General features: G+C 46.8%; 2 protein-coding genes across 5 annotated transcripts in view; one reads left to right on the plus strand and one right to left on the minus strand.

Annotated features, from left to right (window-relative positions):
* On the minus strand, positions 1-26,381 carry LOC142771623 (uncharacterized). Its single transcript, XM_075873359.1, has 3 exons — positions 24,975-26,381; positions 6,906-7,080; positions 1-260 (listed from the first exon to the last, which is right to left on the minus strand). Exons 1-3 carry the CDS (start codon positions 25,122-25,124, stop codon positions 133-135), a joined length of 453 nt encoding a protein of 150 aa, XP_075729474.1. The 5' UTR covers positions 25,125-26,381; the 3' UTR covers positions 1-132.
* Positions 1-27,290, plus strand: part of LOC119164937 (CMP-sialic acid transporter) — an 81,669-nt gene that overhangs the window by 28,042 nt on the left and 26,337 nt on the right. Inside the window, exon 1 of one of the 4 annotated variants that reach the window (XM_075873355.1) lies at positions 2,471-3,729. The exons of the other annotated variants lie outside the window; for them this stretch is intronic. Coding sequence (XP_075729470.1) covers positions 3,718-3,729 — 12 coding nt within the window. The 5' untranslated portion in view covers positions 2,471-3,717. Of the gene's footprint in view, positions 1-2,470; positions 3,730-27,290 lie in introns of those variants that run through there. 4 annotated transcript variants of the gene reach the window in all.

Consider the following 27,290-nt stretch of genomic DNA (forward strand, 5'->3'; position numbering starts at 1 on the left):
TAAATTTCTTTTCCCTTTTTATTGTATAAAAATGCAAGAGTAAGTTCAATTGAATATACAATGTGGCGAATAACTTCTTCATAGCACGTTCGAATAGCATTGGGCGGGCCTCGATGAATGCCCCTGACGCCGCTAGGGTGTGAAGAACTGGCGCGTCTGCCGGGTCTCTGACGTCACCGGACGTTGACCTTGGGTCTCCGGTACGCATACTCCGTTGTCGCCGAAATTTCGACGTCGATCACGCCTCAGGGAGCAGATACCTGTGAGGGAGAAAAACATGTTTGAAATGTGTAATAATCACTTCATGCACACGGATTATTTGTTTTGCACTGTCCCTCTTTCGCCAATCGATGGTATCGTGTGATGACGTCATCCCTATGAAAAGGTCGCGCGGGCTTTTTTGTAGAGACATTGTGAGAGCTTCGCGCGCTCTTGCGAGACATTACGGTCTTGCAAACTCCCGCGCAAGTATTGCAAACGGGAGCGCGAACGTAGCCACTCGAGGCTCTCGCCTACAATGTAGAATCAATATTAGACATTTCGTTCCTCTCCCCCCCCCCCAAACCCTATTTCACAGGAAGTAAGCCCAATACGCTTCAAGTGAACCAATGGTGTACATGCTTTTGTTGATACAGATCGCAAAATATACCCGCTGGCACGCACAATATACGCGCTGGCAAAAATGATTTTGGCACGGAGGGAGTATGCTTGCCTGTTATTTCACGATGAGAAATTCAGAGGTGTATTGGGAGTCGCACAAGATTACAAATGTAATTAACAAAACAAGAAGTAGGTTGGTGTGTACGAAACTACTTGATATACGAAATGCCACTAAAAGGAAACAAGCCATACAACTTCATGGGCCGTTCAGCTACTTAAAACACAAGATGGCATGCATGACACTGCTCTGGAGCAAAAACGAAATGGGCAAAGCAACGTGCTTAAAAAATTGTGCTTGTCAAGAAGATTTGAAGAGAACACATAAGAGAGCGGTAACCATGGGCTCGGCTACACTTTTTGCGAAATCCTGTCCTTGTTTCTTTGTGACTCCTCACAGAGTTGTTGATTTTTTTTAGTCGGGAAGCTCACAGACACAATTCGGCCTTTTAGTCCCGCCATGAAATTGTGAAACAATGGAATCATGTGATGATTCCATGCCCGCATTTGTATATTTGCCGGCATTTGTATAGGGCGTAAGAACTACTTGCGTGCGATAACGTCGCAGGAAATTCGGTTGGCTGAACAAGCACGGACACACAGACACGCACACACACACACACGTGTGTGTGTGAGAGAGAGAGATTGAAGTTTTTTGTAAGTGTGAAAGTAAAGACATAAAGTGAGGAAAGACGCAGTGGCCTGAAATACGAAGTATACGAGTCAATTCCTGCTTGTGCAAGTAATACTATAGACGTATTGAGGTAATTCAAAACAGAAATTTCATTTCTTTTTCGTTGCTCTCACTGTAACTTCTATTCGAGATAAAGACTATAATGGCTTTATTGGCCACACACACACACACACACACACACACACACACACACACACACACACATATATATATATATATATATATATATATATATATATATATATATATATATATATATATATATATATATATATATATATTTATATATATATATATATATATATATATATATATATATAATTGCAACGTAACTATAAAGAAAGAAAAGTGGATGAAAAGATAACTTGCCGTGGGCAGGAACTGTGTCACTCTCTACTACTACTATACGACGACTACGGCACAGATTAGACTAGGATTCCCTGTAAGAAAGGGTACGCCTTTCGTCGTGATCCCAATGAATAAGTATTGCCCATAATACGACTTGGCGTCCATCCTTAGCGCTATCGTGTGCCCATTAGGCGCGGCAATTTACGGTATATTCTCGTCCGCTTCCTGGCGACACCTGCGCTAGACTACGGCACGGGGTACCCGCATCGCCGACCATCACCGTCAGAGCGGGGTCGCCCCGTCGGAACAACGGGACCCGTCCACACTTCCATTCACAGAAACACACACAAAAAAAAACGGAAATAAAGAAAATGAATAAGAAGAATAAAAAAACGGAAATAAAGAAGATGAATAAGAAGAATAAAAAAACGGAAATAAAGAAGATGAATAAGAAGAATAAAAAAACGGAAATGAAGAAGATGAATAAGAAGAATAAAAAAACGGAAATAAAGAAGATGAATAAGAAGAATAAAAAAAACGGAAATATAGAAGATGAATAAGAAGAATAAAGAAGTGCTTTGTAGATGTATTAATGTTGTACCCTGCCCCTCCTGCATGGGCCACATGGCCTGCAGTATTTTGTAAAGAAATAAAAATAAATAAATAGCGTAGGGATCGAACTAATTACGAGGCCGGCGAAGCGCGGCGCTGCCACCTGTGAGAGGAGACCCGCGTCGTCGGTTGGACGGGGTGGGCCTATACCCTCGCTTGGGCGGCACGCGGACTGCGTCGGTGCACAACGGGAGTCTGCAGTGGCCGCCCGGCGAGTAGTCAACAACGCGGAAACAGCTCGCTCCGCGAGCAGTACTCGCGCCAACGCCGCAAGACCTGCCGTCCGTGAGTGCCTCGTACTTCACAACCTTAGCCAGAGTGTTCCACGTGATGCGGCGAGCAATGTCACAGCGGCAACGGGCGGTGTTGCGCAAGTGCCGAATAAAAACTGCAATGTTTTCGTCGATGCAGTGATCCGCAGTCCACTTGAGAGTCAACTTGTCAACGGGAAAACCGTAAAAGCTAGACCGGCAGCTGACTTCGTCGACGTTCCAATCGTTCACAGAGTATTGAGCAGTTTAGGGAATCACTCGACAAGCCATCATCTCCGATGCCGTAAGCCCCGGTGAAACAACGTGTCCATCCCGATGTCTGCCAAATAGCGGTCAACGTAAACGAAGCCACTCCTTCGCATATCGCCAAGTGAAAGTGCAGAAATGGCCTCCAGATAGACGTCCGATTTGAGGTAAAACTGGACTTGACGGCGAAATACTTACATGCCAGCTAGGAGTATCGTTGTATTTGACTCCTTGGTGATTCTGAACAAATGTTTTGGCTGCCTATAAACACGCCGGAAGTACTTGAGAGTATTCAAAATGAGTGCACTTGTCAATAGTTCAAATTGCGGTTTAGTAGATGATCAACAGGCCTCGTACCTTGAGGGAAGAAGAGGCTGCCACGGAATCATGCATCCTCAAGAGACTACGTCGCTCGATCAACTGTCTACTGAAGCGCAAGTACAAAAATTGACATTTCATTTGATATAAGCCCGGGCCTGTCACTGACGGTGAACAACTGCGATACAATTCTGGACGTGCCGCTGTCAGAGCAAATGAGAGTCCCATAAGAACGCCGAGAAGAAGCATTGCCGCTTCAGCCGCAACGTGGTGGACCGTCTCCTCCAGCTGTCTGCGACCTCTTGAGTCCGGTTTTTCAGTCGACGCATTTTGATACGCAGGCCACCGCGTTGCTCTTTCATTCAGCGAGCGCGTGGCACACAAAGGCTAAAGAGAGTCGAGGAAGACAAACCGGACTTTTTTTCCCGCCAACGCCGTGAAAGTGGGTCGCCCCCACGCGAGAGCGCAACGCCAACGGGTCGATAGTGCTCGGCGTAGCTACGAGGTGGAGCCACTTTGATTTTCTACGCTGCCTCTGGAGTCGTCTGCTCGGTGTAAACAACGATTCACATGCCACGTGGGGTAAGCGAAGTTGTTCATTTTGTATCTTTGCTGGCATTTCTATGACTGTTTGATCCCTCAGTAAGGCCGGTGTCGTTGATGGAAACGTCGATGGATATGCGCCAAAGGAGGGGGGAGGGGGTATGTGCCAAACAACTCATAGTATAGTTATAGTAGTATAGTATGGCAAGGGAGTGCATAAGGGAAGTAAGAATGAGGAGGAAGAAAAAATGCAGAGTTAAGAGTAAACAATGGCATAGCTTTGCATGAAATAGTTTAACAAGGGGATCGCAAGAGGAAGTCGGGCTTAGGGGGATAGTTGTGAGGGCATGTGGGAGGAAAAAAGAGGAGCTGAGAGGGTAAACTGTAGCATTACTATGTTCAGTATAGCATAGCAAGAAGTGGGAAATACAAGCGAAGTTGAGGAGGACTGATCCTGTGGTAAAGAGGAGGGAAAGAAGAAGAAAAGGGTGAGAGGGTAAACCATAGCATAGCAATGTACCATATAGCATAGAAAAGTATGTGTAATACAAGTGAGGAGGAATGATGCGAGGGTCGAGAAGAGAAAACAGTGGAAGAGTGCAATATAGACATAGATAAAGAATGAAGAAAATGGTGTACAAACGACAAAGAAAAAAAAAGATGATGGTGATGATGCAGAAAAATTAAATAGGTAAACCTGCACTCGTCAGGTCGTGGCGCCTGCTCAAGCTTGCCATGGGCTATGAAGCCAACAAGCAAATAATCATCAACATATGAGCCCAGAAGAAGCGGAAGCTCAATGAATTTTCCCATTCCTCAAAATATTTCAAATATTCTTGCCTAATATACAGACTAACTGTTCGTCTTCTACAAATTATACTAAAAAAGGTCCTTCAAATATAAAGGGGAGTTGAAAAAATCAATTTAATTATACTGCACAGCAAAAATATACGCAAATATGAATGAAAGTGCACATTTACTTTTTCATACTGTCTCTCAATTCGGTTGAATGCATGTTTGCTAGCTCACGACCAGTGTCGCTTGTTGATTCCCACAATTACTGAAACACTAAAATAGTCAAAGACATGGATAAACGCGTTATATATTGGCTGATTTCACGATCTCTGAAATAACTATAACTGACGGGAAAATAAAATAAGCAAAAACACGCTACAAGTGACTGGAAAATTATGCAACCGCCTCTTCAAAAAAGGAAGCCCAAGTCCGCTTATTCTAAGCGGAACTGGCAATTCTGCACCTGCCCGCCAGCTCTACTGTTTACTCAGATTTCACGGGTGCAAAGCTAGCTTCAACTATTTTGACTTCAAAAAAACTTCGAGCCGTTTTGTACACATTTGATTCAACTTATTTTTGATAGACGAGCCGACAAGTGGTCAAGAAAGAGATACATTGACGTTTGGATTAATTGGATCTCTTGCGTAATATGTTCTCATCTTTCAATTCATTTTGCGGTGTAATACACTCGCAATCAGATCCCACTTAAAGTGATTGATATAGCCAGGAAAATGGAGAGTTTTCTTCCAGTTTCCTGGATATAGCCAGTTTTAGCCAGGACCTGATTAGGAGTGTATTGCACATCATCACTTTGTTGAAGGTACCAGTATGTTCTATAAATATTTAGACGTGACGCTCTTCGCTTGCCATGTCAAAAGTATAATTTTTCCACACTCAATATTAGCGAAACTGAAAACGAAATAGAATTACGTTTGGAGAGTGTGCTTTGACCTTAATTGTGCAAAACCAGAACACGAACAATGTCAGGATAAAGGGTTAGTTCCTTTCTTTGACACAACGTTGATGAAAAATTAACACATGATGCAGCCACGAAAGGTAAGGGGACCGTGGATTCTCTTATACCTCTCTTGTGTTGATTACCTGTTAGTTTAATTCAGGATGAATAAATATTCAATTACAATTAATTCGGATTCGATACTATAATATATACAAATGCACTTTCTATGTCCTCTTGTGTGGTGCATTAGAATATCACGCACCATGAAATGGTGCCATGTAAGTCTATCATATTCACATGCAGTTCATTATATAGGCCGCACCCGAAGGGGTGCACTGACGCAAACACGAGACGTTTTCTTACAGTTGTTCTAAATAAAAACACTGGCGTTTGAGCAGTCCAAAAAAGAGTATCGTAGAATCTATATTTTAACACTGCTACCTTAAGAAGAAAAATAATGTACTTTCGGTTTTGATGGCCAGGGAGCATTTTCGCGGCGACGGGCCAGCACACTCTCAAGTGGGGCTTCAATTACGTGGGGACGGCAATTCGTGACGTATAGTACTTGCAACCGCTCTGACCTCGGCTGTCACTTGCACGCGTTGCACGTAAACAACGATGAGTGAAATATGGACTGGTAACTCTGACAGGGGTTCCGGTTGCATGCGGGTCGCAGAGTTCGCAAACACTGCAATCTTCGTTGAAATTTAGGACCAAGTTGACCCACTTCAATACACGTTCCCCGGCTCCGGTGCGTGGAGAATGCTTGTACTACAAGCCAGGGAAACAAAAAAACGTTGTTCTTGAGCTGCCTCGAGATCGTGCCAGCACTATACCTTAACGTAGTTGTCTAACTACGTTTTCCTTGGGCAATTGATTTGTTCGCGAGTAAACATACGCCCATGCCACACGTGTGACGCTATACAAAAGGTCATTCGCAATGCCAAGTTACTAAAGGCGATCATCTTGACGTGCTTCATGATGACGTCAGTAGCGTAAACACGTGTCTACGCCGCTGACGGTCACTTGTCGCGTTTGATGAGGCGTGTAAGGCTTTCATCTTAATAAGTGAATGAATGGTGGTATGTGGGGTTTAACGTCCCAAAACCACCGCATGATTACGAGAGACGCCGTAGTGGGGGGCTCCGGAAATTTCGACCAAATGGGGTTCTTTAACGTGCACCCGAATCTGAGCACACGGGTCTACAACATTTCCGCATCCACCGGAAATGCAGCCGCCGCAGCCGGGATTCGAACCCGCGACCTGCGGGTCAGCAGCCGAGTACCTTAGCCACTAGACCACCGCGGCGGGGCAAGTGAATGAGTGAATGAATGAATGAATGAATAAATGAATGAATCAATGAATGAATGAATCAATGAATGAATGAACGAACGAACGAATGAATGAATGAATGAATGAATGAATGAATGAATGAATGAATGAATGAATGGACCGTACTACCTTGAAGGCAGGGACAGTGGTCCGGGTAGGCGCCTCCCTTGACTTGGCCATCGGTGCACTTCTCGCCGATCCTCGACATCAGCTGGCAGGTGCGCGTCCGGTTTCTCGCCAGAAGACAGCACATTCCTCGCCTGCAGTGGTTGCTGTTACGGCAAGGCTCGCCGACTTCGTTTCTCTGCATGCACAGAAGCCATGGCGACACGCAGGTTTAGTGGTAATGTACGAGCGATAGCATGTATGAAAGGGAACGCTGAATTCGTGTTTAAGCAACGATTGCTGGCGATGTAACGAAGACGAATGTCACGTATTGATGTCAGGATGTCATGTACTGATTTGTAAGAAGTAGTTTACCGCTTGAAGATTTAATCTCACGAACACTTGTCCGTTTGGAAACTGTGTTTATCGACTGTGACGCTTTGCGGACGATTTCGGTGTTCCCTTTCATATTTGTCACGACTGTATTACCACGATCAAGCCGCCCCAAAACGTTTTAATCACGCGCAGAATTTCTCCAACTATGGGTGCAGCCGGTTTGAAATGGGCTGATGCGGCGTTTTCGAAATTCCTTCAAAAAGGGCGATCAGGCTGGCGGAGTGGTACGCTCATACGTTCAGTATCACTGAGGTGCACAAAATAAACACGTGCAAGTTTTCCTCCAGCGCCCCGCCGCGGTGGTCTAGTGGCTAAGGTACTCGGCTGCTGACCCGCAGGTCGCGGCATCGAATCCCGGCTGCGGCGGCTGCATTTCCAATGAAGGCGGAAATGTTGTAGGCCCGTGTGCTCAGATTGGGGTGCATGTTAAAGAACCCCAGGTGGTTGAAATCTCCGGAGCCCTCCACTACGGTGTCTCTCATAATAATATATGGTGGTTTTGGGACGTTAAACCCCACATATCAATCAATCAAGTTTCCCTCCAGCATACTACTAAGCATAGGCGTGCGCACATGGGCGGAGGCCTGCAGGAGGTAGGGCCACCACACTTAACCATCTAAACAGCTCACATCGTTGTAGATAGTACTGTATGATAGGGGAGGATGAGAAACATTTATTTGGCGCCATATACAGACTGTCTCACCCAATTTTAGCCAGATTTTAATAATATACCAGGACACTTAATCACGACGCGACTAAATGCCTGTTGCTCAGGAATTTAGTCGCCCTCGTGCCGATGTCTATACATATGTATCTCCAGACCGTTGTCTGGAGTTAGACATTTTTTGTGGTCTGAAATATTGTTTAATTATACCTGTTTAATTAACTTATTTTTGATGGAACAAAGATGAATGCAAATCGCAATTAGAAAGTTGTAGATCGGTTTGCAAAACGTCCAAATGGACAGTTTTGAGCTTTTTATCTGTTAAGTATCAGTGTTTCTCTGCTAATTACGAATTCCCGCGAAATACAAAAAATACCATGGCACAAACCCGCTCGCGCGTCACTGCGCACGATGATTCTAGTGCTTCCCAACGTCCAGCGTACGAACGTCCATAGCGTTTGCCCAAATTGTACTCTCTCGGCAGGGCAGCAACGATGGTGGTGGCTTTACGATGAACGCGTCTTGCTATCGGCCACAGAAACGATAACCGCTGTGACTGCTTATCGCTGTCATTAACTGGTGCGAGGGAAGCGCGTCGTTCGTTGGCGGAACGTTAGGGAGCACTAGAATCATCGTGCGCATGCTGACGAGCGAGTGGCTTTGTCACGTGGTATTTTTTTATTTCGCTGGCATTCGTGATTAGCAGTAAAACACTAATACTCAACAGATACAGAGTTCAAAACTATCTATTTGGTTTTTTTGCAAACCAATCTACAACTTTCTCATTGAAATTTTTTATCCATTTTTGTTCCTTCGAAAGTTAGCTCATCAAACAGATCTAAGTGAACATTACTTGAGAACACAAAAAATAGTTTAACTCCAGGCAACGGTGAACAACATGCATTTAGTCGCATCGTAATTGCGTGTTCCGGCATGTTCTTGAACTCTGGCTAAAGTTACGTGGGACACCCTGTATGTGAAGCTGATGGACGCACTGCGTGATATACGCTTGCATAAAGTTGTACGGTAACGCGTAGTGGTGTACGCAGAGTTCAACAATGTCCGGTAAAGTGCGTGAGGTCCACCCTTTTTGCCAAGTACACGTATCGGTCGTCTAGCCGTGACGGTCTCGACTTCTGACCCGAAGATCGCAGGATCAAATCTCGCTGCTGTGGTGGCAGGAGGTGAAAATGCTTGATGCCCGTGTGCTTAGATTTGTGTGAAAGTTAGATAAAAAGCCCCAGGAGGTCAAAATTTCCGGAGCTCTCAACTTCGACGTCCCCCGTCATGGTTTTGGGACGTAGAACTCCAACAATTTTCATTTTACGAAGTCGGAAAATTGTCCTATAGGGGCACGTCTTTCTGTATTGCCCGTAGCTATAATGAAAGGCAGAGTGAGTCAGGGAACAAATGGGGGTTGAGGACATCACGGCTGAAACGAAAAAGAACTGAACATGGCCAGGCCACGTAGCGCGTAGACAGGATAACAGCTGCTCATGAAGGGTAACCGACTGGATTCTCAGAGAAGGCAAATGCGAATAGTGGGAAGACAGAAAGTTAGGTAAGTGGATTAGATGAAGAGGTTTGTGGGTATAACGTGGCAGAAGAAAGCACAGGGCAAGGTTGTTTTGCGAAACGTGGGCGAGGCCTTTGCTCCACGTGGGGCGTAGGCAGGCTAATGATGATGATAATGACGATGAGGCTGATGATGCTGAATACCTGGGAGGGCTCGCCAGTGCCACTCATGTCCAGGCGGCGAGTGTGAAGCACTATTTCACCAGAGGGCGTCACACGTGCACGAAGCCGCATGCCATCTAAGCAATCAAGTCTGCCGAAACGAAGCTCTCGCACAGAAAAGTTGTAGCTCAAGCCATAGCCGTGCGCGAGGGGGGCGCGCAGAGGGGAAACCACCAACCCCCCTAGACATCTAAGAGGGCGGCACAAAGACGGGGCACCTTATACATTGACGTAATAGGCAGGGGAGTGTTGTGACGAGCCTTCACCTCCCCCCACCCCCTGAAGGGTAACCCTGCACACAACCATATATGGTTCAAGTGGTAGGACATAACACTTGTAAGTCGGAGGTTGTGGGTTGGCATCCCACCAACTGAAAGAGTGGTTTTTTTTTGTTCACATGAATTTTAATTTATTTGAAAGCCAATATTACCATTACTATATATATATATATATATATATATATATATATATATATATATATATATATATATATATTATATGTATTCGAAGGTCGTAGGTTCGATTCCTGCTTACAGTTGGTAATTTTTTCATCCACTTTTCTTTCTTCTTATTTACATTCCATTAATGTTAATAACTTCCCCTGTACATTCCTTGGCATTACTGTCTGTTATATCTCATTATTATTGTGTTAAAAACACGGAAAAACGAGCCCTTAGGTATACACTTCTTTCCCTTATATATATATATATATATATATATATATATATATATATATATATATATATATATATATATATATATATATATATATATATATATATATATATATATATATATGGACTACAACTAAACCACAAACACAAATAATGTCCCCTATCCTAGGCTAAATTATCTGTCGGTTTCAATAGTAGCGTTTAGCAACAATCTCTAATTATTGATGGTCACCGCCAAGTTTCTCGGGTATTACGAAAACGGGCACGCGTTTCTTTTTTCTAAATGTAAACAGGTGGACTAAATGCCGTTTACCTTGCATTACTTACACCTTTAGCGGACTCGGAGCTGCGAGAGAATGCGAAGCTGCTCCGGTAACGTACATATAGTGTCAGGAACGTTGCTTACGAAGACATGGCGTCACTGTGCGCCACAAGTTTTTTCTGTTAAGGGCATTTTTTCTTCTCTTTTTTTAATCTCGACGTTTGTGTTTACATGTTTTCATCTCCACTATATATACGAGCCGTGCCCTCGAGTACACAACCATGGTAGATCTGTCTGCGTAAAATAGTACCGGCTCTACGAGTATATCACGTATACGTGCGCCGCCAGGACATGTAAATTCTCGCCCACATCACGTTTTCCATGCACACACTAACGTCTGGGAATTCGCTAGAAAGGGCGCGCACACTCAAAGGGTGCCGCCGAGGGGACACCTTCATTACAGCGAATACGTACGTCATCTTCACAAGCACCTCACGTGCTACTTTTGGATAGTATACGGAGCTAATTGACGCATCTCTCTTGGATGAGAACACGCCTTGAAAGATCGCTTGCCTGGAGGAAAGGAGGAAAGGTGCTCGATGAAGTTCGACAACAACCTTTAAGTGGTTTGCCGAACATGCTTAATCGGCGGTCGAACACCCTTGATTGTTGATCGTCCTTGAGCGCAGATCACCCACGGCTACAGAACACCCTTGGCTACTGAACACTCTTGCGTAGAACACCCATGGCTATAGAACACCCTTGGTAATCAAATACCCTTGGCTACCAAACACTCTTGCGTAGAACCCCCATGGCTATAGAACACCCTTGGTAATCAAACACCCTTGGCTACCAAACACTCTTGCGTAGAACACCCATGGCTATAGAACACCCTTGGTAATCAAACACCCTTGGCTACCAAACACCCTTGCGTAGAACACCTATGGCTATAGAACACCCTTGGTAATCAAACACTGGTAGCTGTCGAACACCCTGAGGAGTAGAACACACTTGGATGTCAGCACCCTTAGGCGTAGAACAGCCATGGGTGTCGATTATAGCCTTGACAGTACACGGGCGCGAGCGAATTTGAACTTAAGGCAACACGTGGGCTTTAGACGTTTTATGGGATTATTACTGTGGCTTTGCGACGCACCAAACGGCGAAAATCATTTCCTGTAAAAGCTCAAGATGACGGCACTTGTGGATAAGTGATATTGTTGCGAATGTATTTACTACTTTAGAGTAGAAAAGTACTCCAGCAGTCAAGATGGCAGCCGTTGTGTATTTTCGAACAGCCCAAAAACGTCGTCGTCTTCTTCTTCGCACCGCCCGCATAGCTGCATAGCCGCGAACCCGCAACATCGACCTCCGGCGGCGAAAAGCGCCGACCCGGCGCTTGTTAGCAGGTGTTGGACGAGATGTACGGCTTGAGGCGAGCGACGTGGACGATGTCGGAAGATGTGGAAGGTATCGAAGGGTTTAGAGGTGCTATTTCATAGGTAACATCAGTTACCTGCCGTAGCACACGATAAGGTCCGGAATACTTGGGTAGAAGCTTTTCAGCCAGACCAACATGTCGCGACGGAGTCCACAGAAGAACGAGGTCACCTGGACTAAAGTGGATGTCCCGATGGTGGCTGTCATAGCTACGTTTCTGACGGAGCTGCGAGTCCGAAAGGCGCTGGTGGGCAATCTGACGGGCTTTCTCCGCGGTGCTAATAGTGCGGCGAGCATATGCTGTGGACAGGTCGGCAGGGTTGGGTACAAGCGTGTCGAACGGCAATGTCGGGTCTCTTCCATACAAAAGGTAAAAGGGAGAATATCCAGCAGTGTCGTGGCGTGAGCTATTGTAAGCGAAAGTGACAAAGGGTAGCGCAATGTCCCAGTCACGATGATCCGTGGACACGTACATGGCGAGCATGTCAGTGAGTGTGCGATTCAGACGTTCTGTGAGGCCGTTTGTTTGAGGATGGTAGGCCGTCGTAAGCTTGTGCTTGGTTGCACAAGAACGAAGTAGATCGTCAATTACCTTAGATAAAAAGTAGCGACCGCGATCGGTGACCAGTTGACGAGGAGCACCATGATGTAAGATGACGTCTTGAATCAAAAAGTCGGCGACATCTGTAGCGCAGCTGCTTGGAAGAGGTCTCGTAATTGCGAAACGGGTCGAGTAATCTATGGCGACGGCGACCCACCTGTTACCGTCGGTAGAAAGAGGGAAAGGGCCCAGCAGGTCGAGGCCGACACGATAGAAAGGCTCGGCAGGTACGTCGATCGGTTGAAGGAGCCCGGCGGGGTGTACCGCTGGCCTTTTGCGGCGTTGGCACGACTCACAAGACCTAACATAACGTTGTACAGAACGGTAGAGGCCGGGCCAGAAAAAGCGTCGGCGGACACGGTCGTACGTTCTGGCAACACCAAGGTGGCCAGCCGTTGGTACATCATGTAGTTGCTGAAGTACGGTCGAGTGCAAATGAGTGGGTATTACGAGTAGTAGTTCGTTTCCCACATGGTGCATGTTGCGGCGGTATAAAATGCCGTCTATGACAACGAACATGCGAAGCGAACTGTCTGTACAGCCTGTGTTCAGGCGGTCGATTAGCTCGCGTAGGGACGCGTCACGCCGTTGCTCACATCCCATGTTGCCGAAAGCAGAGAGCGAGGAAATACAGATGGACGCGTCGTCGGTTACTAGATCTGGAGCGTGAACGGGGTACCGGGAGAGGCAGTCGGCGTCTTGGTGTAAACGGCCAGACTTGTAAACCACTGTGTATGTGAATTCCTGGAGGCGCAGAGCCCAACGAGCAAGGCGCCCCGTTGGATCTTTGAGGGCTGAAAGCCAGCATAGAGCGTGATGGTCAGTGGTAACTGTGAAAGGCCGGCCATATAAATAGGGGCGGAATTTACCAACTGCCCATACAAGCGCCAGGCACTCGCGTTCCGTAATAGAGTAATTGCGTTCGGCAGGAGAAAGGAGCCGGCTGGCATACGCAAGAACTCGATCGTGACCGGATTGACGCTGGGCTAAAACCGCGCCAATACCGTAGCCACTAGCATCAGTGCGGACCTCGGTTGGAGCAGACGGGTCGAAGTGGGCGAGAATCGGTGGCGTGGTCAGAAGTGTTATGAGCTGGGAAAAGGCCGTGCCTTGATCAGGACCCCACTCAAATGGTACATCTTTCTTCAAAAGATCAGTGAGGGGGCGTGCGACCTCTGCGAAGTTTCTGACAAATCGTCGGAAATATGAGCATAGGCCCACAAAACTTCGAACGTCCTTGACACAAGTCGGTACAGGAAAATCCAGGACAGCTCGGACTTTGTCGGGATCGGGGCGGATGCCGGAGGAGTCAACGAGATGCCCTAGAATAGTAACTTGGCGATGCCCAAAATGGCATTTCGAAGAATTAAGTTGGAGCCCAGCCTCTCGAAATACTGAAAGAATTGAGGAAAGGCGCTCGAGGTGAGACTTAAAGGTTGGGGCAAACACAATCACGTCGTCCAGATAACACAGGCAGATAGACCATTTAAAGCTGCGCAAAAGCGTGTCCATCATCCGCTCGAACGTTGCCGGCGCATTGCACAAGCCAAACGGCATTACCTTGAATTGGTAGAGACCGTCGGGCGTTACAAAGGCGGTCTTCTCCCGGTCGAGGTCGTCCACGGCGATCTGCCAGTAACCGGAGCGTAAGTCTATCGAAGAAAAATAGGTTGCGCCATGAAGGCAGTCCAGGGCATCATCAATACGAGGTAACGGGTAGACATCCCTTTTGGTGACCTTGTTTAAATGCCGATAGTCCACGCAGAAACGCCAGGTATTGTCCTTCTTTTTAACTAAGACTACAGGGGACGCCCACGGACTCGATGAGGGCTCTATGATGCCTTTTGTGAGCATCTTATTCACCTCCTGTTGGATAACTTGGCGCTCTGATGGTGACACTCGATAGGGACGCCTGTGAATTGGAGCTGCATCACCGGTATTAATGCGATGTTTGACTTGCGATGTTTGACCCATGGGCCTACCGTCAAAGTCAAATATGTCCGAATAGCTCGTGAGAAGATCAGTGAGGTCTTTGACCTGAGACGGCAACAGGTCTGAGGCAATCATCTTAGTTACATTGTTGAGCCGTGTAGAGTTGGCTGCGTCGGTGCTATGCGGGTTCGGCGAGGCGACTGTGGCCAGTTCACGTGACACTGATGAGATCTGGCACTCGTGTGACGGTGAAAGAGTGGCGAGAACAATGCCTTGTGGTAGGATTTGAGGGCTGAGTCCGAAGTTCAGAAGAGGAAGGCACGTCTTGTTCGCTGTGACAGTTAATATGGTGTACGGGGAGGAAACGTTGCGGGCCAGTAAAACACCAGGAGAGGGAAAGACCACGTAATCCCCATCCGGAACACTGGGATATGGTTCAACTGTGACACAAGTTAGGGCTTGGGGTGGGAGGCGAACAAACTCAGCGCACGAAAGCTTGTTCTGTACCATCTTCGACTCTTCGGTGGCCGCAGGCAAGTCAAGTTGCACGACGCCGGCTGAGCAGTCAATTACAGCGGAGTGGTCGGACAAAAAATCGAGTCCAAGGATGACGTCATGTGGACAGTGAGCGAGAACATGGAATAGAACGGACGTCTGGCGGTCGGCGAATCTCACACGCGCGGTGCACATTCCGAGCACAGCCGGGGTCGCTCCACTAGCGACACGTACAAATAGGGACTCTGGCGGCGTAAGGACCTTGTTTAATCGTGCACGGAGGTCAGAGCTCAGAATTGAAATATGTGCGCCGGTGTCAATAAGGGCAGTAACAGGAAGGCCATCCACTTCTACATCAAGCAGGTTTTTGTCCGTAGTCAAGGTCAGCAGAGGGTTTTCAGGTCGGGAGTCCAATGCAGCGTCACCTCCGGGAGCTGCATTGCTGAGTTTTCCGAAGAAGGGCGTCCACTAGGGTGGGGCGACGAATAGCGGCGGTGCTGAGGTGACCTGGAGCGACGGTCATGCGGGGACGGCGAACGGCTGGACCGGCGGACTGGCGTCGCAGGAGTGCCATTGTACGGTCCATCGTCACGAGCGCTGTACTGCAGGGGCCGGTGGTTGTCGTCACGTCGATAGCCAGGAAACGACCGAGGTGGATACGTGCGGAAACGACAGTAGCGGGAGATGTGTCCTACACCATGACAATGAAAACATATAGGCTTGTCGTCCTGTGTCCTCCACTGAGCAGGATCACGATAGCGGCGGAATCTTTCTGGTGCAGGAGAAGGCGCTATGGTACTGACCCGAGGTTCCGTCAACGAACATACAGGCTGCAGCCCAACGTTTGCCAGCTCCTCTCTCACGACCTGTTGGATCAACGAGATCGTTGGTCGATCATCAGATGGGCGGGTCAGAAAAGACGGAGACGCGGCCTCGATTTCTCTACGAACGATGCGAACCACACTCTCGTTGTTATGTGGTTGACTGCATGGCGGCTGAAGGTCCTCGCAAGATGACGTAGCGGCCGTGTTCGGAAGACGCAAGAAATTCTTGGCGACCCGGCGACTCTTCAGCTCTTCGAATCGGCGGCACTCTTTGATGATGTCATCAATGGTGGAACAGTCTTTGGAAACCAGTATGTTAAAAGCATCATCTGCAATGCCTTTAAGTAAATGGCTTACTTTGTCTTCCTCGGACATGTTGGGGTCGGCACGATGGCAAAGGGCGAGAACGTCAAGGATGTAGGTGACATATGATTCGGTCGTAGTTTGTGCCCGACCAGAGAGTTCTTTAGAAGCGGCCCGCTGGCGTCCGACGGCCTTACCAAACAGGTCACGAAGCTTCTGTTTGCAAGTATCCCAGCTGGTTATGTCCGCTTCATGAGCCTCGAACCACGCGCCAGCTGTTCCGCAGAGATAGAAGCCAACGTTGGCGAGCATCATCGTAGGGTCCCACCGGTACACTGCTGCAAACCGCTCGAACTTCGGAATCCAGTCGTCAACGTCAACATGGTCGGTGCCGCAGAAGTTGCCAGGGTCGCGCGGTTGCGTCAATACGACCGGCTGTACAGGCTGCGCCGGAGTCGCGGCTGAAACAGGAGCGGCAGAATTGGTTTCTGTTGCCATGGTCGGGCAGTCGAGAACACGTCCGCTTCGAAGTTCCGTCTTGCGTCGTACCCAGCGCCTCCACCAAAATGTTGCGAATGTATTTACTACTTTAGAGTAGAAAAGTACTCCAGCAGTCAAGATGGCAGCCGTTGTGTATTTTCGAACAGCCCAAAAACGTCGTCGTCTTCTTCTTCGCACCGCCCGCATAGCTGCATAGCCGCGAACCCGCAACAATATGCATTACTCCCGAAATTGGGAAAGTGAGTTCTCGGTACAACCCCTTTCGTTCATGGTTTACCACCAGGCGATATATTGCGAAGCATGAAACCACTTTTTAGCTGTGCATAGTGAGAAGAAGTTCAGGAAAAAATAAATCTGCCATTGACATGTTCAAAATATCGAAGTCAATTTGGGCATGGTTCATTTCAGCAGTGTAAACCACATGACTATGCAACAAAATGCCGTTGGCATGTGAACAGTGTTGCTTGCAGCAACTCTATAACGCTGGCTACTACTCTCGTAAGGTTGTTGGTGAGATCCAGCCCTGTCACGGGAATGCGTTGACGTAACTCACTTTCAAATTTTATAACAGAGGCCACTTCACTTAATACTTGTGTAGAATGCTAAAACTGCGGCTTGGGCGAGCTGGTTCATTATTAAGATAAGTTTACCAGTGCAAAAAGACAAAATGCTAGAAAGAACCCCCCCCCCCCCCCACACACACACACAACACTGTGTGTGTGCGTGTTATTTCGCAAGTGTTGCGTGTTTTTTTTCGCTCGTAAATCTAGAAGAGCTCACGCCAAAACCTCAAAAGAGTTGTAGTGAACGTTTTAGAGTTCCTGTCACAGCATCTCTGCAAACGTTTGTGTTGTGTGTCAATTTAGTTTCAGCAAACTTTTCTGTTTTGTAAACGTTTATGTTGAGTGGCTACCTGTTGGTATTAAAGTAGTGGGACTTAGGCGATGAGTGTTTAATCCACATGCCTATTTGCACAGTTTTGTTCTCGTTGACCACTTTGCGACGGCAACCATAGCGCAAGGGAACTATTATGCGACAAATATTACGCCAACATTGGCGCCAACCTTTCCTTATACGCGTTAAATTTTTCTTTTAAGTTGCCTCTGTTGCATTCACTGACACGGACAAAACCAGACAACGCGCTATTTAACCATCTTCTTGCTTTATAGCCAGTGCAAATAAAGAAGAGCCCGTTAAGGAAAAACGAGGCATTTCAAAAGAGAGTGGTTCCTCTTCAATCACGTGGCTATTCCCCTCTCTCAGAGCTGGTAGTGCTTGTTCGCAGCTTCCAGCTAACGAAAACACCCAGCAGCCGTGTTTCCGTACGAATATAATTTAAAAAGAAGAAAATGGAATAAGAGAACCTTGCGGCGAGTTCCTTTCTTTCGGTCTACGCTGGGCCCCAGCTGGCCCTGCGAAATGGCTTGTCAGACGTCGCTTTGGAAGTCTGCAGATCAGTCCGACTAGAGAACGGTTGCTCCAGTCGCGCACATTTTCCCGCGCTTTTCATGTAGCCGCTTGGTAAATTAACCGGGTTTCGTGCCGTCTGTCAGGTCAACAACACTCGAAGCCATTCAAAGCGGCGCGCGTTCTTAACCGTGCACGGCGCGAGACACACGTGCAAAAATGGCACACGCGTTGAATGAATCTCTGTCAAACGTGGCGCCGATGACACCTTTCCGACTCTGTAGACGCTGTCGGCGGGCAGCTTTACTATCTACTATACTACTATAAAGCTGGCACTATAAAGCTTACTATAAAGCTTACTATAAAGCTGGCAGCTTTACTATCTTTTCCAAGCTGAGTGGTCAATTAGTAAGACGTGCAAGTATAGCTTTATTCCTTACGAAATTATTCGTAATTACTCCGATGTACTTTGTCGACTTTCTTTGTTCACAACATATTTTTTTTTTGACATGTCATCGAATATTACGCGCGATTTTCATAAGGTATGTGAGGTAAGGGGAGCATTGCTACCCAAGCGATATACGCTTTGATCGTTTTCGATTGCCTTTCTTCAGAACAACATATGGTAAGCAAACTTTATCATATCAAATACCTTATCTACTCCTCGAAAATAGCTATGTCCGTGAACTTTTGAAAGAACATAACACTAAAAACAGTGTGAAGAAAAAAGTTAAGATGTACTTCCTTTCTTGTAAGGAGCCTTAATTGTATTATTTATTATAAATGTTTCTTTTTTGTCGTTCGTGCTATTGCATATTAGATGAAAATTGCTCAATTTCTTTTTTTTCAAATGTACTTCTCTATGGTACTCAGTAGTTCTGTCAGAAATTTCTCCTTGTTGCATTTATATATATATATATATATATATATATATATATATATATATATATATATATATATATATATATATATATATATATATATATATATATATATATATATATATATATATTATTAGTACGGCAAATTGGTGATGACTGTAATGTGTTATTTTAAAACGTATGTGTCGAAATCTGTTATACTTGTTGAATTTTACTTTTGTGTCCCCTCATTCAACAGCAGAATGAAATTTGTATCCTTTGTTTCACTTCACCTGAGCAAATGTATGGGTGGAGGTACCTTAGTCAGGCAGAGGTAATCTGCCTTTAGTCCCTTCAACCTAGGCAATCATTGTTTTTGTCTGAATAAACAGTGAATGAATGAATGAATGAATGAATGAATGAATGAATGAATGAATGAATGAATGTGTTGCTTGAGCCCACCATACTACGCGGATATGTCTGACAGTGGCTTTCACGACGTGCTTCGTATAGGGCCGATAAACAGCGCTTTTTGGGACGTCTGAGATAAGCGAAGATAAACGTCTGGGTCCGTGTGGCATATTATATTAAAGGGCTCCCCCTAAACCACACCAAGTTCAAAGGCGAGAGAACTGTTTGTTTATCGATTTCGCTGCCATTCCTGCAAGTGCTATCTCCTCCTCGCCACCTATTTATTCATAAAATACGTAGAATGTAACCACTAAGCGTTGAGTCAGTCAGGATTTGGTGTCTATCGACTGCACGCTGGCATCTTCCCTTGCGCAGTCTCGCGAACCTAGAAAACAAAGTGTAATCATTTCATCGATCACAACAGTCACGCGAGGCAAGGCAGAAAGGGAGTGCGACTGGTTGGCAAAGCGGGCTAGGTGACAATTCACAACAGATATATGTCTCGTGTATCGACCGATCGACGTCCCGTGAACCGACAGCTGATTGATTGATCTGTGGGGTTTAACGTCCCAAAACCACCATATGATTATGAGAGACGCCGTAGTGGAGGGCTCCGGAAATTTTGACCAACTGGGGTTCTGTAACGTGCACCCAAATCTGAGTACACGGGCCTACAACATTTCCGCCTCCATCGGAAATGCAGCCGCCACAGCCGGGATTTGATCCCGCGACCTGCGGGTCAGCAGCCGAGTACCTTAACCACTAGACCACCGTGGCGGGGCATGTGAACCGACAGCTGGCGTCACGAATTGCACCGCAAGGACGTGGAGGGAAGAAAGAAGAAAGAAAGTGTAAGTGATTCTTAAAAGAGAGAAAAGAGGTTAAAAGTGAGCCCCGTCATGTCTGCATCATGGTGCGACACCTCAACAGTGGCTCACGATGGATGGGGGTAAGGAGCGATAAAAGGGATAGGGATAGAGATAGGGGGACAGAGAGACCCACATGCAGAAGCAAGAAGAAGATAGGAAAGACTGACACGGTCGCTGGAGTCCGAGGACGGGGCATCACCCAGCGAGAGCTCTTGTCGGTGTCTGGAGATGGCGTAGGGCGAGCCGGTTGGCCAGAGCTGCGCTGTCGTCGAAGGTCGCGGGTGCACAACCGGTCGACACCAAACCCAGCGAGCGACCGGGAGAAGATAAGGTGTTCGTTCTTTCTTACGCGGTTTTTAAAGGGAAAAGAATAGAAAAGTGAGCCCGCGTAACTGTCTGCATCAGAGTGCGACAGCTCAACATTAGCTCACAAGGGATGGAGGTAAGGAGGGATTAAAATGATTGGATTAAAAGAAATATATGGAGGGAGGAAGGAGAGAGCGAGGCGCAGGAACAGCGAGCGACGGAAGTAAAGAGAAGATAGGAAAGATGGACACGGTCGCAGGAGTCCGAGGACGGGGCATCACTCGGCGAGAGCTCTTGTCGGCGTCAGACGGTGGCGTAGGGCGAGTCCAGTCGGCCAGAGCTGCACCGTCGTCGGAGATCGCAAAGGCACAACCGATCGGTACGAAATCCAGCGAGCGAGTCCCGTGCTCGTTCGAGGCATTTTCAGAGGTGCTTTAGGGTTCCCATATGTGCGGAGCTGTCGTGTGCTTGACGCAAACGATCCGTGGGTAGCGTATTGAGCGCACGCTCGCGCTAAGGAGCATTCTTCTTTATCTTGTTCTTGGAGCACCTTGGTGAAGATCACTTATCATCATAAGCAACGAAGAAGAAAAAAAACTACTGCGCTTGACGCAAGGCAGTCAAAACCATGCGTAAAAAAAGTAGAAGATTGAGGAAGCAAGCACGAAATAGAGAAAGAAAGGAAAATGAAGAAAATAGAAAGATCAAGGAAAAGAAAAAAATAGATTAAGAGAGGGGAGTAAATTGACAGAAATAGAAAGAAAAATGAAAAAAAGTTAAAAAGAAAAAATACAGGAGGGAAGAGAAAGAAAAACCGAAGAGAAATAAGGAAAACTCCCCCAGCTCCACATTTATTTAGGGCGGCACCCCCAGTACAAAGCTGCCTCAATTTTTTTTGTTTTTTTGTTACTGTGCAGTCAAAAACGACAACAAGTACTAAATGCCCATTTAGCGAAATACAACACTAACTTTCAACGATAAGGTTAATTCGACTGTGGGAAGAAAGAATTGACATTTGATCGCAAGGATCAGTCATCCAACCATACGGTGTCAAAATAATAATAATAATAATGGCTGTATTACAGATTGCCACTTCTAACACTCGGCGTAATTACGCGAAGTATTCGCTACAGACTGTAACTAAAGTATATTAATACAGAAGGCTTGCATATTATGCCATTCACGCCATAACTTGTCGTTCATGCTTGCCACGAATTGGCGGTGGTGGGTGAAACGTTCCATAACCATTAAATGGTTACAGCGAGGTCATTCGGTTGGCGACTCATTGGTCTCCTTCCCTCACAGTACTAAGTGCACGGAACTCTTATTACGGAGTTCCATTGGCAAGCAACGCCACCCGCGTCCATTGAACCAGGGCCTTCAGGTCCTGACAGCTGAGCAGGGCCGCCTCCAAATCAATTTTTGTGGAGTTAGGCGGGATAGGGGTAGGTGGATTTGACCGGCACGCCCATACAGACTTTGTGGAAGGTGTCACTCATGCATGGACATCATGTCGTGCCTATTCCGGTGTATGCCTGGGTAAGCAAACGGACACCACGGCATCACGATGACATTTCGTCGTTCATGCTACGGTACACAAGACACGCATATCCTGCTATTTACGTCATGGCTTAACCGATTTTTTTTTTTCATAATTTGGTCACGGAAATTATACCCGATAGTTGTCTTCTCTGAGTGTATCACGTAGTAATAGAGTATAACGCAAGTGAACTCAAGCTTAGGTAAAAACACCCTTTCCCTCGGTGGGATCCAAACCCACAACCTCCTTATTACGGTTCCTGTGTGCTCTACCAATTCAGCTACGACAGAAGGCTCTGTTCAGTAGACTTCATTGGGTATTGCAGTACAATCCCTGGAAGCGTTAGCCTGCGCTACTCGCCGCCAAGGCGACGAAGGTGGAAGGATAGACGGATATAGGGCACTTGAAGTGCCTTTGGTTTTCCAAGAAGTTCTATCGCGGGGTATCATGCGCACTACTTAATGCCGGTTTTCGTGAGTGCTATGTTTGTCTATGTGCTAATAATAATAGCGTTTTACGGTTCGTCGTTTCCTTTGTGCTTGCAAGGGGGCAACCACTCATGTCTCCGCTTCATGCAACGTGTACGAGACTCCGCGAGAACGTAAGGGTACTTTGTACGACCTGTCATTACCCCTGTTTTTCTGCACATGTTTCGCAGTAAAGTGGCCGGGCCTACGTGACGCAAATGGCTACGAAGAATTAACGTTTACCAGCGCAATCGCCACGCGCCAGTGCAACTTAGCTTGAATCATTCATTGAGACTGACTCATCGTAACTTGGTAACAAGGCTGCTGGACATCATCACCACTTTTTGGGCAGCGAACGCACAGTGAAAAAAAAGACCATTTTATTAATGGACAGTGAATGCGACGGGTACAGTCGGCGCCAACTCTGATAATACGACGAATCGCTCAGCAATTTGTGACTGTATTCAATCAAACTGCACAATATGTGCTGTTAGCGCGTTTCAGAACGGGCCGGAAGTCTACATTCAACGCTGCTTGCCAATGAAGCGGAAATATTCAGCTTTTCATAGTCTTCCAAGGTGTCTAAACTTTCGACGCTGGCTGTATATCAGACCATTGCATCGCTGCCGTGCAAGCTACAAGGCAGGGGCTCAGCCAGGGGGTGGTACACTGGGCCCATGCCCCCCACCCTCGAATTATTTCCCCATAGTATAGCTACCCCTATCACATCACTACTATAGTAGTGCTGCTCCTAGTCAAAGCAGAAGTTCAGAGAAAAATGGGAGTTTGACGAGATGAAAAAAAAAATCTGCTAAGATTACAATGGCGCCTATGCTGAGCGCAGCTTCACGCAGGGGCAAGGTCAACTGTGTTTAAAGTTATGGCTTTCCACGAGTATCAACTACGCCATAAATCATAATTGTTGTGCAGCAGGACATCACTCACTGCGTCATTACGCGTATTTATGCTGGTGAGCGAGGTACCAGCTGCGAATCATTTAAGTCATTATGTGTACTTCGTGGACGCTGCATGTGGCTGACGACCATGAATTATGGTTGAGCACTTTGCGGTGGGTGGGAAGCATTAAAACACACACATGTTGCGTAATTAGAAGTATTTGATGACTGAAACGTTATTTTACTGTATTCCCAAGCTATATTGCATAGGCTAACGCGATTACTTGCCTGACAGGACACCTGTATTGGGTCTTTTAAACAAATGATTTTCAGCCAAGAGTAGGCTCTCTGGCAGAATACTCGATTGCCTCGCTGAGGACCCGGGCCCGAATCCCATTGAATCCTGCGTATATATATTTTATTTTCTCGTACCTGTTAGTTACACCACTGACAGCAACGGCAATGGCAACGGTTACGCCTCTCAACACAGAAACTGGCGCCTAATAGCTGCGCTCACAAATCCTCAAGCGCTGTGTGTCGCCGGAGCAAAAGTTTCGACAAGGTGCCCTGCCTTGAAAACTTCAAGCAGTCAAGTGAAGTGGTCAAGTAGAGTACTCCAAACGACCATGTCTTCTTCCTTGAAGACATGGTCAGTTATCGTTCAATCCAATCAATGTCTTCTTTAAGGAAAAAGACGCTGATTGGCTTGGCAGAGAGGACGTTAGCTCCAGCGACACTCATCTTCAAGAACTTTTCATGTCTTGCTTCTTACAGTGCTAATTGCTTTTGGATATTGCTACAGTGCATACTGAACGAAGAATTTGTCTTCCTCACTACCCATCGCGGGTACTTTCTTCTAAGATTCGGGCTCTACTGACCGTTTAATTACCAACGTTTTCACTTTAATGAAACTTTCACCTCACTAGCTTTCGCGAGATTGATTCTTAAAGTACATTTCCATCAGAAGAGCTAGACAAGAGATAGTCAAGCTTGTCAAGTTATTTTCCTTTGTCCCCTTCATAAAAGTACAGAGTAAAATGGAGCTACTAATATTTTTATTCTACCACTACTACTACTACTAATGGGATTTAGCTACTATTACTACCACCACTACAATTATTTACACTAGTACAATGCTATTCATACAGTTATTGTTTGCTTCAGCCACCACCCGCACCATGTCCTCGGCAACACTGCTAGGCTAAGTCCCTGTACCTTTTCTAATTCACTATCACCACCGCTACCATCCCCGCTACCATCCATAGTACTACTACCAGTGTGCGAGACGGTAGTGGAGGGCTCCGGAAACTTCAACCATCTAGAGTTCTTTAACGATAAGTGAGATCGCACTGTACACGGGCCTCTGGAATTCAGCTTCAATAGGAATGCGACTGCCACGGCTGGAATCGAACCCGCAACCTTTGATCCAGCAGCCCCGCGCCGTAACCGTTGCACGTTTAACTGGACAGAAAAGCGCAGTTGCTAGATAGCTGTGCGCTAGTACTCACGCGACTCGGCAGCTGACGGAATAGCACGTCGTATTGCTCCACTCTCTCGGTGTCGGGTACAAGTTCAAACTGCGCCTCGGCCGCAAATGCAGCCGCCAAAGCCGCGCACGCACAGATCAGTATCACAGAGCGCGCACAAGTCGACATCATCGCCGAACTTAGCCGTCCTCGCTGCTGGTGACTGTGAAAGATTCCGTGGAGGACAACGCAGGTCGGCTGGCCGGTATCTCGCGGCGACTTCCGAGAGACGTCTATAGGGTTAGACGAGCAGGGGATCACTTGGAAGAGACCGGCAACGCACTTGCACGCACCAATACGGCAGAATGATTGCACTGCGGTCGCTTACGTTCTCTCGTGTGAGTGCATCCAGACAAAAAACACGCGAGTCGCGTCGCTGAGGGGAGGAGTTGACGGCCGCCAAAAGAGGAGGGTGGACTTCGGCCTACGACCATGTACGTGCGTACGCCCACTCTTTCTCGCGCAACCCGACGTCGCTACGTGAAACCACCTCGAAGAAAAGTGAGAGCGGCAAGCCTTGGGGGGGAGTCTCACAACTGCGAGATCCTTTCCCCACCGCTCCTCCTCCACGCCTTTATTAAAGAAAGGAAAGGAGGTGGATAATAAGGAGGGGAGAACGTGTTTGATATAAACCTACTTCCGGAGCTGCTGTCGGACGCTTTTTCACACTGTCGGGCGTCCCCTTCAAGACGAAATAAAAGTATAACAAGAGAAACTGGTTTAGTGGAAGTTGTGTACGACGAGTCCAGAGATTGCGCGCGCCGGATGTTGGTTGTTTTTTCGTAAGCAACCCTGTTTCGCCAGGCAACCTAGTCTGACGCGACGGCGGATGCACGCCACTCGATAAATCACGTTTGCAACGCTTGCACCGCAAAGGCAAAAGGGCCGCTTAGGCAACTGCGTGTGTTGCAACTATCAACAACTATCTGGCAGTGCCTGTCTTGCCCACTTAATTGGTGGCACTCGTTAAGCACTCCAAGCATGTGGTCTTGTTCTGACACAAGCCTAAATGCTTTCGGTGACCTCCTGTGACGTTGAACGTCCTGATTACATTTGTCCGAGGCTCTAACAATTATAGTGAAGATAATAAGCAGTTTTATTCTCGTTTATCGAAGTGGCCAGTTCATGGGCAAAGAACAACACGATATCAGTGAGTGGGCAGTGCTCATCCTAACTGGATTCTTTACACGGCCAGCGTGAATGTTCATACAGGAGTTCACCTTTGAAGTGTAGCATGGGTAGCTGAGGTAGCGTTCGAAGGATGTCGTGGGTTCGACCGACATGTCGATTGGAAGCGAGCTTGAGCTGACGTGACGCAGCGTGATCACAGCTGTCCCAGGCAGTGTGCTTAGTTGGCCGTTGTTTTTTATTTGAGCATACTTCAGGCTTTTCACGGCCCATGTGGGAGTGGAGACAAGAAGATACACACTAAGCATCGAAAGAAAATACATACCGGAAGAACAAGGAAGAAGATACAATGTCAAACAGCTCATAATTCAAAAATGGACACACTGTAATATGTTCATAAATGATTGAATAGTGTTACGGCACAAAATATTGTTGTCCTGTCTATTCCAATGGTGGATAGCTGGCGGAAAAAGGCAATGTTCGTGAGCGTTAACACGACTGCAAGGTTGGTGGATAGTTGTAGAATGGTTCAGTCGCGATGAGTGTTCAGGCGGGTCTAGCAGGTAATGAGATCGTGATATGCGGAATCGACCATGATACAATTGGTAAAGAAATTTTAGTCACGAGATAATTCTGCGTTGCGAAAGAGGTTCTAAGTTTGCCCTTGCGAGCAAGCCTGCAGAACTGGATTGCCTCGAGAAGTCAGAATATACAAATGTAACTGCCAATTTTTGTAATCTTTCTATTTTATCAATGAGGTGCTTTTGATGTGGACTCCAGATGAGATCGGCGTACTCTAAATGGGGCCATCAACGCGCAAGCGCCAACCGAGTGAAAGGCAAGGGAATCCTGTGAGATGCGAATCGCTAGCTCACAAGACGTTCAGCAGACTTCTTTTATGGGTTTCGCTAGAGGCTGCGTCAGATGAACTCATATGTACGTGTTTCATTACTGCATCGAGATTGCTCGAGCCGTAATTGTGCGGCTCCAGGCGGACGACTTGCGGTCAGAATGCTTTGAGTTTTCGTGTTCCCTTTTTATTACCCTTTGTGCAAGCTTTAATTGCAGCTTTTTTTTTTTTACATTGAAGACCGAACAGGCTTGTAGCATAACGCGAAAATAAGCGAGTGTAAATATGAGTAACAGATGGACACAAGCATTCGTGTCACC

This window comes from Rhipicephalus microplus, chromosome 9 (assembly GCF_043290135.1).
Source record: "Rhipicephalus microplus isolate Deutch F79 chromosome 9, USDA_Rmic, whole genome shotgun sequence".
Lineage (NCBI taxonomy): Eukaryota > Metazoa > Arthropoda > Arachnida > Ixodida > Ixodidae > Rhipicephalus > Rhipicephalus microplus.